This window comes from Eutrema salsugineum, unplaced genomic scaffold (assembly GCF_000478725.1).
Source record: "Eutrema salsugineum unplaced genomic scaffold, Eutsalg1_0 scaffold_9, whole genome shotgun sequence".
In the NCBI taxonomy this organism is placed as follows: domain Eukaryota; kingdom Viridiplantae; phylum Streptophyta; class Magnoliopsida; order Brassicales; family Brassicaceae; genus Eutrema; species Eutrema salsugineum.
Window position 1 is genome coordinate 7,008,014 of NW_006256342.1, and position 12,174 is coordinate 7,020,187.

The 12,174-nt window shown below is 34.6% G+C and overlaps 1 protein-coding gene across 3 annotated transcripts; it reads right to left on the reverse strand.

The window, feature by feature from the left end:
* Positions 1-8,995: 8,995 nt before the first annotated feature.
* Positions 8,996-11,855, reverse strand: LOC18007893 (probable cyclic nucleotide-gated ion channel 12). Of its 3 annotated transcripts, none has more exons than XM_024156839.1 (8): positions 11,724-11,855; positions 11,218-11,627; positions 10,898-11,023; positions 10,517-10,821; positions 10,323-10,434; positions 10,013-10,249; positions 9,550-9,944; positions 8,996-9,461 (listed from the first exon to the last, which is right to left on the reverse strand). In XM_024156839.1, the coding sequence occupies exons 2-8, from the start codon at positions 11,620-11,622 to the stop codon at positions 9,182-9,184; spliced, it is 1,860 nt and encodes a 619-aa protein (XP_024012607.1). In that variant the 5' UTR covers positions 11,623-11,627; positions 11,724-11,855; the 3' UTR covers positions 8,996-9,181. The 3 variants fall into 3 exon arrangements, with proteins under 3 accessions (XP_024012607.1, XP_006391308.2, XP_024012608.1); XM_006391246.2 differs by having other exon boundaries at positions 10,898-11,101; XM_024156840.1 differs by having other exon boundaries at positions 8,998-9,461; positions 10,898-11,112.
* Positions 11,856-12,174: the final 319 nt, after the last annotated feature.

Genomic DNA, 12,174 nt, shown 5'->3' on the forward strand with positions numbered 1-12,174 from the left:
GATTGAATAAACTAAGAAAATCAACCCTAAATCCTAAGCTTGATTCACGATTTTGTAATCTTCAAAATCGTAAGTCATAATGCTTAAACCCTAGTCCTTTTCACGTGATTTCTTTGTTGTCCTTGTGAAATTATTAAAACCATCGACCACAGATCCTATAGATCTCGAAATCACATCCAAAATATGTTTTCCAAACCGTTAAAACCCTAGATAAAACCCTAATCATATTCGGCTCCCCTAGGGTTCCTCCTAAACCGCCTAAAACCGGCTAAACCTGGTTCTCATTAACCGAAATTATATTCGGCTTTAACCGATTAAATCACAGCTATTAAACCGACATCATGTTCGGGGTAACTAAAACCATACCCTTTAAAATTTACTATTTCCGAGAAAGTTCCCTCTAATAGAAAGTTTCCTCATATAAAAACTTTCCTCATATAGAAATTTTCCCGACATAGAAACTTTCCTCATTTAGAAAATTACCCAAATTAGAAACTTTCCAAATTTAGAAACTTTCCTAAAATAGAAATATTCTCAAAATAGAAAGTTTCATCATCAGCATTCAAAATTTTCTCAAAACAATCCCTAACAAAATCAATCTCATGTTTCAGATGTCAAACATTCAGAAATGTGAATTCGAGGCCCTTCACGTCTCCGGGGATAACTACCTCGAGTGGGCCCTAGACATGCGCTTGTTCCTTGCATCGAAAGAACTCGATGCGTGTATTACCGACGGTAACACCGCATCCCGTAAGGGACAGTCTCAGGCGATATGTCACATACGCCATCATCTGGCCCTGAGCCTTAAGCAGCAATATCTCACTCTTGAGAATCCACTTGAATTGTGGCAAGCGCTGAAAAAGCGATATGACCATCAGAAAATGGTCCAGTTGCCTCAGGCAGATTTCGACTGGAAGAACCTTCGGTTCCAGGACTACAAATCCGTAGATGATTACAACAACGAACTCTTTCGTATTGTTGCCATCCGGAAACTCTGTGGCGAGAATGTGACAGATAATGATCTCCTCGAGAAAACATTATCCACATTCAGCACAGAGAATGTTGTGCTCCAACAACAATACCGTGCAATGAAACACACATTGTACGAAGACTTGTTGTCCTGTCTTCTCCTCGCTGAGAAGAATAACCAGCTGCTTATGAGGAACAGCGCTATGAGGCCCCCGGGATCGGCTCCTGTCCCAGCTTCTCGTCAAGAGTCCTACCATGTTCAACCCGATAGATCCTCAGATCACCGCCGTGGACGTGGTAATGGACGTGGTAATGGCCGAGGACATGGACGTGGAAGACGTGGACGCGGACATGGTCGTGGCAACCGACCTAACCTCAGTTATGGTCCTGGTCGTGGTCGAGGCATCACCAAGCCGACCCGCTACACCAACCCCGATCACTCTGCTTGTACCAGATGTGGGATGTTCAACCACCCAACAAAGCAATGTCGCACCCCCAAGATCCACTGCGATCTATACCAGAAGTACGGAAAAGCTCCTGCTGAAGCCAACATGACTCAGCCAGTCGATGCTGCTAACCTGGAAGGTGACGACCTCCTTGATGATGAGAACACCACAAACGAGCAGACCGACCCCATGGACTATGAAACAGCTGATCTCCTCGATTAATTCAATCATCTGAAACTCTGATACAATTTGATTTTGTTCTTTATTTTTTTTTCATTTTGGGATTTGTTTCATTTTTTTTTCCATTTGCCTTTATTCTCAGACACTGCTTTACTTTATGATTTATCACATTTTCTGAATTCCTCAATACTGAATTCTATCTTCTATTCATAATGAAGCACACCAGCAAATGGAAACCATAGTCGTAGATAGTGGATCCAGCCACACTATCAAACAGTCGACTGCTTAAAAGCAGAATTCGAAATGAAAGACCTAGGCAAAACAAAGTACTGTTTGGGATTACAACTTGAGTACATCAAAGGAGGAATCCTTGTGCATCAATCGGCTTATATCGAAAAGGTACTCAAGCGATTTAATATGGACCAAGCTCACCCATTGACCAGCCCAATGGTAGTTAGAAGCTTAAGTGATGACCCTCTTGGTCCCAAAAAGGATGATGAAGAAATCCTTGGTCCTGAAAAGCCATACCTCAGTGCTGTAGGAGCGTTAATGTACCTGGCTAGTCACACTAGACCAGACATATGTTTCGCCGTGAACCTCCTCGCTCGATATAGTTCATCTCCAACTCAGAGGCACTGGAACGGTATAAAACATCTCCTAAGATACCTTCGAGGTACTCAAGACTTAGGACTCTTCTATACTAACCAAAATAAAGATGGGTTAGTCGGCTTCGCCGATGCAGGATATCTATCAGATCCGCACACTGCCAAGTCTCAAACTGGCTACGTTTTTACGCATGGAGGAACAGCCATCTCTTGGAGATCAATGAAGCAGACACTCACTGCCACTTCATCAAACCATGCTGAAATCCTAGCCATTCATGAGGCTAGTAGGGAATGCGTCTGGCTGCGCTCCATGACTCAGCACATCCGCAGAGATTGTGGTATGGACGAAGACACACAGCCCACGGTGATGTATGAAGACAACGCGGCATGCATAGCTCAGCTCAAGGAAGGATATATCAAAGGAGATTGGACGAAGCACATTCTACCGAAGTTCTTCTCAACCTCAGACTGGCAGAAGGACGGAACTCTCAGCGTTCAGCAGGTCCGATCCAGTGAGAATTCAGCTGACCTCTTCACCAAATCATTGCCTACTTCAACACATCGGAAGCTCGTCAAACAGATAGGAATGTATAGACTTAGAGATCTGCAGTGATGCTACAATCAGGGGGAGTAATGTGTGTTGTACTCTTTTTCCTTCACCATGGTTTTGTCCCACTGGGTTTTCCTGGTAAGGTTTTAATGAGGCAACATTCCCCAGCGCATTATCGAGATCCCGATTGAGTAGCTGGCCCGGTTCACTCGTCCAAGGGGGAGTGTTATAACACATATCATATATGGACTCTTATACCGGCCCATTAGGCCCATCAGGGCATTGTACTTAACCTAGATTCCCTATGTACTCTATATATACATTCCAGTGATTAATAAAGTATCTAAGTTTCCACAACAGTGAACAAAATATTATATTTCTAAAGGTAGATTCTTGATTTGGTCAAGTAATTGATAAATACATGTATATAGTACTAATAAGAAATATGATGTGAAAAAATCTATTAAAATATTTTTTTTGTAAACAGTCTTATTCAAATACTGTATTATTCTTTTTGGAACAATATCATTTTTTGTTTACTATTCAAACAATTGCTTAAATCTTTCTATCTGCTTATCTAGAAATAGTTCCGACCAGTTTTGAGATGAAGGAAATAACTGTTTCTTTGACCCTCATAATTCTAAGAAACTTTGTGAATCCAAGTATCTAATTAAGATCTGGTTCAAATGGAGTTATTGTATGTTAGTTTAGAGTTTGTGTCTGGTTATTTTGCTACAAAAATATTCATATATTACCTTTATGAAGAATAGAAATTAAAACATTTGGGTGGTATGAGTTCTTTAACAAGAAAACCATATATTTTATGACTATAAAGTTTATCGATACTCTATCGATATTTTATGTTTGTTAGATAAAATAGTTATATCTCTAATTTAAACTAATCTGTTAGTAGAATATAAAGTGAATATGCAGTAAAATGTATTGTAAATTGTATTATAAACATTATTGGTTTCAATATCAATTAATTTTAACAAAACGATATTCATAAATTTAGACTAAGTATTAGGACCCATTCTGACCAAACACTGTGACATAACATCCTTTATGAAGGAATTTTGACGGATTTTAATTCTTGACAGATATGGTAGTCTCGACGAACCGTATCCATCAGGAATCACTCAGGAAAGTCAATTTCGAATAGATTTGAAGATGGCCTAGACCGTTCATAATATCACGTTTTGTAGTATCATATGAATCTCTTTACTATTCTTAGTCTATTTCTCTGTATATTTAATGGTTTTTGTGTTCTTTTTTACCTAAAAAAATGATGGTTGAACATTTTCTTGTTCTGCAGAGAAACTCGAGTTCATTGACTTGTAAGAAAAGAAAGAAAGGTTTAGTGAAGAAAGTTCAATGAATGTTAACTTTCTTAACTAACTCTTTCTTCCTATTCTTAAAAGTCTTCTTGCTCGTTTAGATATTAAATGCATAATTTTAAGTAAACTTTACCTTTGCCCTAGCCTTAACGATAGTAGTGTGTTTTTCTTCTCTCTGTTTTGTGATATGTATAACAAAATGTTATGAAGAGGTTCTGTATATATAATAGATGGTATGAATGGGTACAACTTGTTATTTTTTTGAACCCACACAACCGAATCTTGAACTTAAGTCAATTTCTAAGTTATTATTATTACTTAGTCACACTATATGGTACATAATCTAGCCCACAATTATATTCCTTTTGTTTTACAATAATATCATTTTAGACTTTTTTTTTCTATTCGAACAAAAAAAAATTCATGTAGGATTTTAAGGTAAATATTGACTAGAAAACATTTCAACAATGCATAAAAGTTTTAATTTATTTCTTAATGTACATAAAATTTTAAAACAACACTAATGATTTGAAACACTTTCATTTTACTTTGAATTGTAATAATTTCTTTTATGTTGAACATTAACATATACTTTGAATAAAAAAAATCTTATTTTTACTTAAATTTTGACTAGAAAATATTTTATTTGTTGATACATAGAAATTTCAATTTATTTCATAATTTACGTAAAAAATAAGATTTATGCAGCGAAGAATATTCTGGATTTCTTCAATTTTATCAGAGTTTATGGTTCGAAATTAAAACCATGATGTATTATTTAATTTAATATATTATTAGTCTTATGATCATCTCAAGAAATAATTTATCGTGGTATGTAAAATTGTAAATATCTTAGTTTGATGTCAATACTCAATAGTCAATATCGGCCAAGTTGTCTTTTTAGGGTTAAAGTCATCTTACTTGTTGGTATATTGAGAATTTTGTAAAAATAACAATTACATTTAAATGTTGGAGGCAACTATTACATTTAGAGAGAGAGAGAGAGAGAGAATCAATATACAAATTTATGTATCCATGTCGGTATAATATGTGTAGATCATGTATGACATATTGTTAAAAACATCCATCACTTTTAAAGAATTAATAATATGTAAATCTTTATAAGTATTTACCTCATTTATTTAACATTAGCATTTTTAATTATATTTGAATTGTTAGAAAGTAATATAGTAAGAAAAGATTTTTGATACAGTATTATTCTTTATTTTTTAAATAATAAAATTTTTTTTTGATAAGAACATATTTTTTTCTTCTAAATATAGTGATGTATTTTTTTGGAAAAAAAATCTATATACATGGTGATGTATTGAGGAAAATATGCATGTATGAAAGGCTGTTAAGATATTTATTACCTTTGAATAGTTAAAAGTGTGTAGATCTTTTCAAAATCATATCTTTTTATCGATTAATATTTGATATGCATGAATAGTTGAATACCATTAAAATAAGATTTTTTTTTTATAAGAACAAATTTGTTTCTAATATTTATATCTACCTCATATCCATAAAATCTAAGTGGCTATACATGTATCAAATGAGCACCATATCAAAAATTTCTTAGTTTTCTATGGAATTGAAGAAAGAGATGTATATTATGTTCTATATAGTTGTATTTAAAGGACCTCATAAACCAGGATAAAAAAGGGTTCTCTATTAACCTTTCTTTTAATTTTGTTACGACTATTAAAAAACTCAATAATGTAATTTTTGTTATGACAAACATATTAGTTAGCTAAATCAGGTGAATTTGTTCAGGATGTTTTAGGATTAGATCAATTATGCATAATTTTAACTATTTTAAAAGTTACATGATATCATATATTTTTAAAATAATCATATAAACCTATATAAAAATCCATATTTTGTGGATATAACAAAAGTAATTGTTATAAGATATCAAGAGACTGTAGTCTGATAGATCTCATCATAATTTTCTCTTTCTGTTTTGGTTTATGGGCATTCTATATGACTATAGATAAATGCATAATTAGTTCTCTCTCTTCTAGTACTATTCACAGATACTATTCATTTGCAAAAATCATTTTTACCTTTCTATTATCAATCTAATTACATATTCCCATTTCTCTCTCTTCCAACAATCTCCGACAAAAAAAAAAAGAGAAAGAAGAAGAAAGATGAGGGAGGATGGTGAAGAGGAAGGTGGAGATGGGTTGGATTTAATGGTAACAATAATAGTGACATAACAACGAGTGATGGTGGTGACATTAAAGCCGGTGGGCGATGACAATATGTTTAATGATTGTGGTGGCAACCGCAATAGTGGTAGTCACCATATCGGTTGATAATTTTATTTTTCTGGGTATTGAAAAGATTTTTAAATTATTATTGGTTACTATTGTTATCATGGTAACTTCTAAATTATTATTGGTTATATTCTATATAAATTACATGTTAAATAAATATTATCTCAATATTATTGTCATCAAAATACAATTATCAGATATTATTGTTAGCTTATTAGAATTTTTAGATATTATTATTAATATTAATATTTTATTATCAGATATTATTGTTAGCAAGTTATAATTATCAGTAATTATTATCAGCATGTTAACATTCCATATAACTTGTTAACTATCGTGATATTATTTTAGTTAGCATGTTAATCAAATAGTTATCTACAAACATTACATACAGTTTAACGCTATATTATAGTGAATAGTATCATCGATTTTAGATAAACAGTGTCGGATGGTGGTTGGTGAACAGTATCACCAATTTTTTTTCATCGGAACAGGTGTTTTGACTTTAATGACATTTTTGTAATTAATTAAAATAGAAAGAGTATTTTTGGCTTAATCTTGTTTTCTCTCTGATAGTTACATAATTTCAGTTATCCATTAATTATTAATTAAGTGGTCATATTGACTAAATTGATTGACTGTTCGATCTAAAGTATAAAGAATTAAATATTATAGCAAGTCGAACCTTTTTTTAACTTTCAGAAAGCACAAACAAAATTCAATATTTTCAGTTATTACTCAAAAAAGAAATCAAGTGGGAAACTAAATGAACCAAATGAATAAATAATAAACCTATGAGATGGCCATATCACCAACAACTAAATGCTGCTGATTGCTATTAGCAGTGACTGCAAAACGAACATGACCTAAGTATAGGCTTAACTCACATCCAGAAGTTAGCTCAAGAGTAAAATATTGCGATACACTTACATATTGTCCACAAATCTCTCGAAGTTCCAATGTAACATACCCCTTCACGCTTAGGCCTTGACATTTAAAGAGTGAAGTTTGTGGGAGTGTACATTGCGGGTGTTGCCTATACTTACTTTATTAGTTAGTAGAAATATATACAACTCACATCTAAAATCTAGCTTAAGAGTAGAAGACTGCCACACATTTGTATATGTCTACAGATCTCTCAAGATAAGGGACAATTCTAACAATTGCATGCAGACGTGAATCACTAGGACTGGAAGCTTTGGTAGGATCAACTTGAGAGAGAACCAAATCTGCAGATTTCAAGCTTTGCAATGGAATCTTTAGGTTTTTTCGGTCAAAATTTCATAAATTTTAGTCTTATAATGCCTCAACCGCAACTGTTCATGAACCCATACACCCTCTCTCAGCCAGTGAGCTCCACCTTCGTCTGACGGTTGGGAGCCTAGTAAGTTGTTATATTGAACCAAAAAATTACCACATGATCTTTTCAATGTTTTGTCATCACTTGCACATTACCAAGAATCATTTTCCAGTTAATCATCCACCATTAACTCTGGAGTGTTCTCTAGACAAGTGATCAAAAAAAATAATTTCATTTTGGTGATATAAGTACTCAAATCAATTCTTATAAAATTCTCTGCATACACCACCATATACCAAATTGGATATTATAGGCCTGCAATGCCAAAATAGTGAGTAAATCCAGTTTTTCATTAGAGGAAGGCAAATAAACTAGCGAAATCACTAGTGATAATATGTATTTTAAATTTTTTTTATAGGTACTACATTTTTAGTTTCTTACTCTTTTCTGTTTATAACAGGGTTTATGAAACTGAATGAAGAAAGAGCTTTTGTTTATTCAAGAGTAAGCCATAAAAGTCATGTTTTTGCATATCCTTTTTTTTTTCATCTTCCCTTTCTGTGGATCAAAAGCTAATAATGAACTATATTGATCATCTGAACTACTGTTATTTTGGCTTGTTTCTATGTGGGAGGTGCACAGTTCAAATCATGCAGCCTACATATTTTTTTTCTTTCAAATAACAACATCTTATTATATATACCTGTCGGGGATTCTAGCAATGGCAGATGATTCAGCTCTATTAACAATTTGACGAGATTGACTAACGGTGTAAAACTCAATGTATGTTTCAGCCAAAAAAAATTGAGTTCGGGTATTCAAATTGTTAATAGTTCAGGTATGCGTGGGCACAACAAGATTATACATGGATTAATCGGTACCATTTCATGCAGTTGAAGCACGAATAAGCCGTTTTCCGATCATCTAATACAATAATTGTTATGATATGTAAACCTCCATCTTTGTTGAGTTGGATCACTTTTTGCATCTTTTATTGGATTTTTCATTTGTAGTTATAACCTCTTAATTACTGCTGATGACTTACTAATAGGCTACTTTGTGAAGATCTTTGTGATCAGCGTAACTAGTGCTTATAGATTAGACTGGGTTTGTTCAAAATTGCCTGCAATTTAAAATTTAGAAAAAGAAATTGTTGCTCTTAACTTTTCTTTGCCACTTATCTCCTGAGTAAGCTCCTTGTCATCGAGAATGTAAGCTAGGTTTAACTTCGGATTTTCAGATTTTAAAACACCTCTTAGAGCGGACTTGACTTACAAACATCAATCTTGCTTGTACCAACATAAATATAATCATATTTCTAAGTTTATCTGCAATTCTTTCTTACCTAAATTGCACACGACCACATAACTAAAGTGTGTGATGTCACTCATGCCCAATAACTAGAGAGTTGTAATGGCTTACATGGGTAATAAATTGTAATAAGGTACGTGGCGAGCGATGAGTCTTCACTCCTCTATCTCATTTCCTTTAAATTAAAAACTATGTTGGTTACTTTGAAAACTCAGGATCAGCTGGCTTGTGCAGTACATGGGGTAACATATGCAAAGAGCTAGAACAATATGCTGCATTTTCCCGTCGTTTTCGCAAAGCCTTGGACACAAATCTAGACACGTAGAGACTTGCTCCAATATTGAGTTGCTTGCCTTGTGAAATTTGCTTATGTTCTCTTTTAGTGTCTAAGATCTTCGAAAGCTTCTTTTTGAAATGTTCCCTCCATGCTGCTTGTATAAAGCATGCCGCCCATGACCGCCAATGTGCAGAATAGAACCTGAAAAATAGATTTTTAGTCTCGCGGTTTGTTTAAGATAGTAAAAAGTAAAGAAACCTCAACTGCTATATTGGTTTGGAAACCTTACCTGAACATATGTTTGAGTTTGGTGCTATGAAAACGATTGAAATGGGAAGCTACAAACTTGAGATCATCAGGCAAGAGAATGAACCCTTCAACATCGGTCATAGTTAATATTGTTCTATTTGAGGTTGGGAGGCCAGAAGAAGGATGTGGATCAAGAACCCAAAAGAGAAGATCTCCAAATATGTCGCCTGCTTGGAGGTAAGATGAATCATAGTAGCCGGTTATTTCACTAGATCCGGAAATACTTTTCAATCTGCCTCTCGTTACAATAAGCATTTCCCCAATGGGGTCACCGTCTCTCACTATATAGCTATTCGCCGAGTAAAATGCAGACTTTACTCGATCGCACAATGTTTGTAGTAGCCAACCATCATCCATGATGTTGAGCCAAGGGACCTGACAAGTCAAAAATCTATAAGTTAACATCTATATCTAGGTGAACTGTATAGCTAACGGGAGCTTACATTGTTTAACAGAGTAAGGTAGAGATGGCGTTTGGTCTCGAGTCTTAGATCTTGTGGAAGGTTGCGGAGAAAAGCTTCTTCTTCGATGCTTCTAGTTTCTCGCCATTTGTAATTCTCGTATCTCCTAATGCGTTCCTTGAGATACTCTGGTAGCATCCGTGTCGACATCCATTTTTCTGTGTCTCTCTTTTTCTCCTCCATTTCATCTAATCTAATCGTAGTTGATTGCAAGTACTTCTGTGATTACACAAAAAAAAAAACCTTTTAAGAATCAGCTTTAGGAGATCAAAATACGTATTAGCATTATAACCTGAACATTTCCAATGAGCACAGCAAACAAGAGTAAACCAGAGACGCATATGATGATAGCGAAAATGATATCCCCTACAGAGTTGCTTGTCTTCAGATTTTGGCCTAAAGCACTGGAATCAGTAAAGAGCGAGTTAAGCTATTGATCTTCTCTTGCGGTCAAATCTCACAACAAAGAGCTAAAATGTTACAAACCTAATATGTCTGAGACCCCACCAAAAGCAGTAGAAGAACTTCCTCGGAAAGTCCCTTGGCTTTACCTCTACGATCCCTGACTTCAATGCATCAATGTACATACCAAAGTTGAAGACTGTGGAGCTTGTGATTTGATCAGGATCAATTAACGGGCATGACGTTTTCAGATAACGACCGTTTCCTTCTCCGCCACCTCGACCACAATACTGATTCGTTATGTTGCATCCGGATATCTTAGCACACGCTTCGCGCCAACATTTGTTTTTCTTTTCTATCGCACTCAAGTACCAGAATGCCCCAAACACCTAGCCATCATCAAAGTTGGAAACATTTCTTGTTGCTATTATAGCAAAAGAAAAAAAAAACTGAGCAAAGACTTACATAACTGTGGAGCATGTAGAGGAAAAGGTTGAAAGCAGCTCCAATCCACTTTGTTTCTGCTACTGTACCGGAGGCCCTTGTCACTTCTTTGAAAATTGGATAGATGCGAATGATTCTTGGTATATACTGAGAAAGTATAATCCATTTCAGTATTTCTTTTGACACCAGTGAGTCAGACCGTTGCATGAGAGTAAGAACCACAACCTACAAGGTCTCTAATGCTAGATGTCAGAATAAAAAGAATGCACCATCCATGTAAACTCGGTATATCTAATTTTTGAATTGTTCTATGTAACGATCGACAAAAGAAGTGAACACACCTGAGGAATGGGGAGAACAGAAAGAATGTCAACAACGAAGTGAAACAGGAAGTGTCTTTTCTTGATAGCCTTAGAATGTATGATCAGCTCGCCTCTTAAAGATACTTGAGAACGAGGAGTAATAAGCTCGGTGATGAAATGAAAAATGATGTGAATCACATATAGCGTATCAATGAAGGTACGGAGGACAGAAACTACTACTCCAAGCTTCTTGTCGAAAGTGAAGCAGAATCTAGGAGAATCAATCACAGGGACAAAGAGAAATAAAGGGTCAATCCCCAAAGCAGCCACACAAACTAAGAGGACTGCCTTCCTCCAGTATTCAAGTGTATTCATCTTCGCACAAACTTTCTTTAAGAGTTCTCTTAACACCCTTGAAATTTCCATTTTAACTAATCTATTCATCAAACCTGCATCAATAAAATATAGCTTCAAGAACAACAACTCCTCATAGATTCGTTGATTAGACACCAAAAAAAATAGTTGACTTTTAGAAGTAAACAAACCTCGCAGACACAAATTGTGGGAGAATCGATGATCTTTCAAAAGTCAAAACCATTCCTCAGCTTCTTCTTGAGGATTTGTCAAAGCAAAAGGTTGCAAAATGTTTTAACGTCTGTCCCAAAAACCAGAAAGTCAATGAACGGTGAGAACCAAATTTGAGTCATTCGAGATGATTGGGATTATGGCTTGTTGATTTTTTTACTATAAATCTAAAAAAAATTATTAAATATTATCAAATCTTTTATTTGGTTTGATTTTTTATTTCGTTTAAGGATTAAATATGAGATAATTACTAGAACAACCTTCAAAAGTTGCCTCTTTACTAGAATAACTCTGCCTCAAATTTGAAAAATTAAACTAACCTTAATAAATTGGTTAGACATTAAAATCCATGTTTTCGTTTTTATAACAAAAATGCCATTATATTAAAATTTTATGATTTTTCTTTTTTAC

Bases quoted from the DNA above. Each gene is read 5' to 3' on its own strand.
- LOC18007893 (XM_006391246.2), bottom strand. From the start codon at position 11,622: ATGAATAGATTAGTTAAAATGGAAATTTCAAGGGTGTTAAGAGAACTC. The intron at 10,435-10,516 runs GTTTGTAACATT...TACTGATTCCAG, and splicing joins TGGGGTCTCAGACATATTAG to TGCTTTAGGCCAAAATCTGA. The intron at 9,462-9,549 runs GTAAGGTTTCCA...TCTATTTTTCAG, and splicing joins AAACTCAAACATATGTTCAG to GTTCTATTCTGCACATTGGC.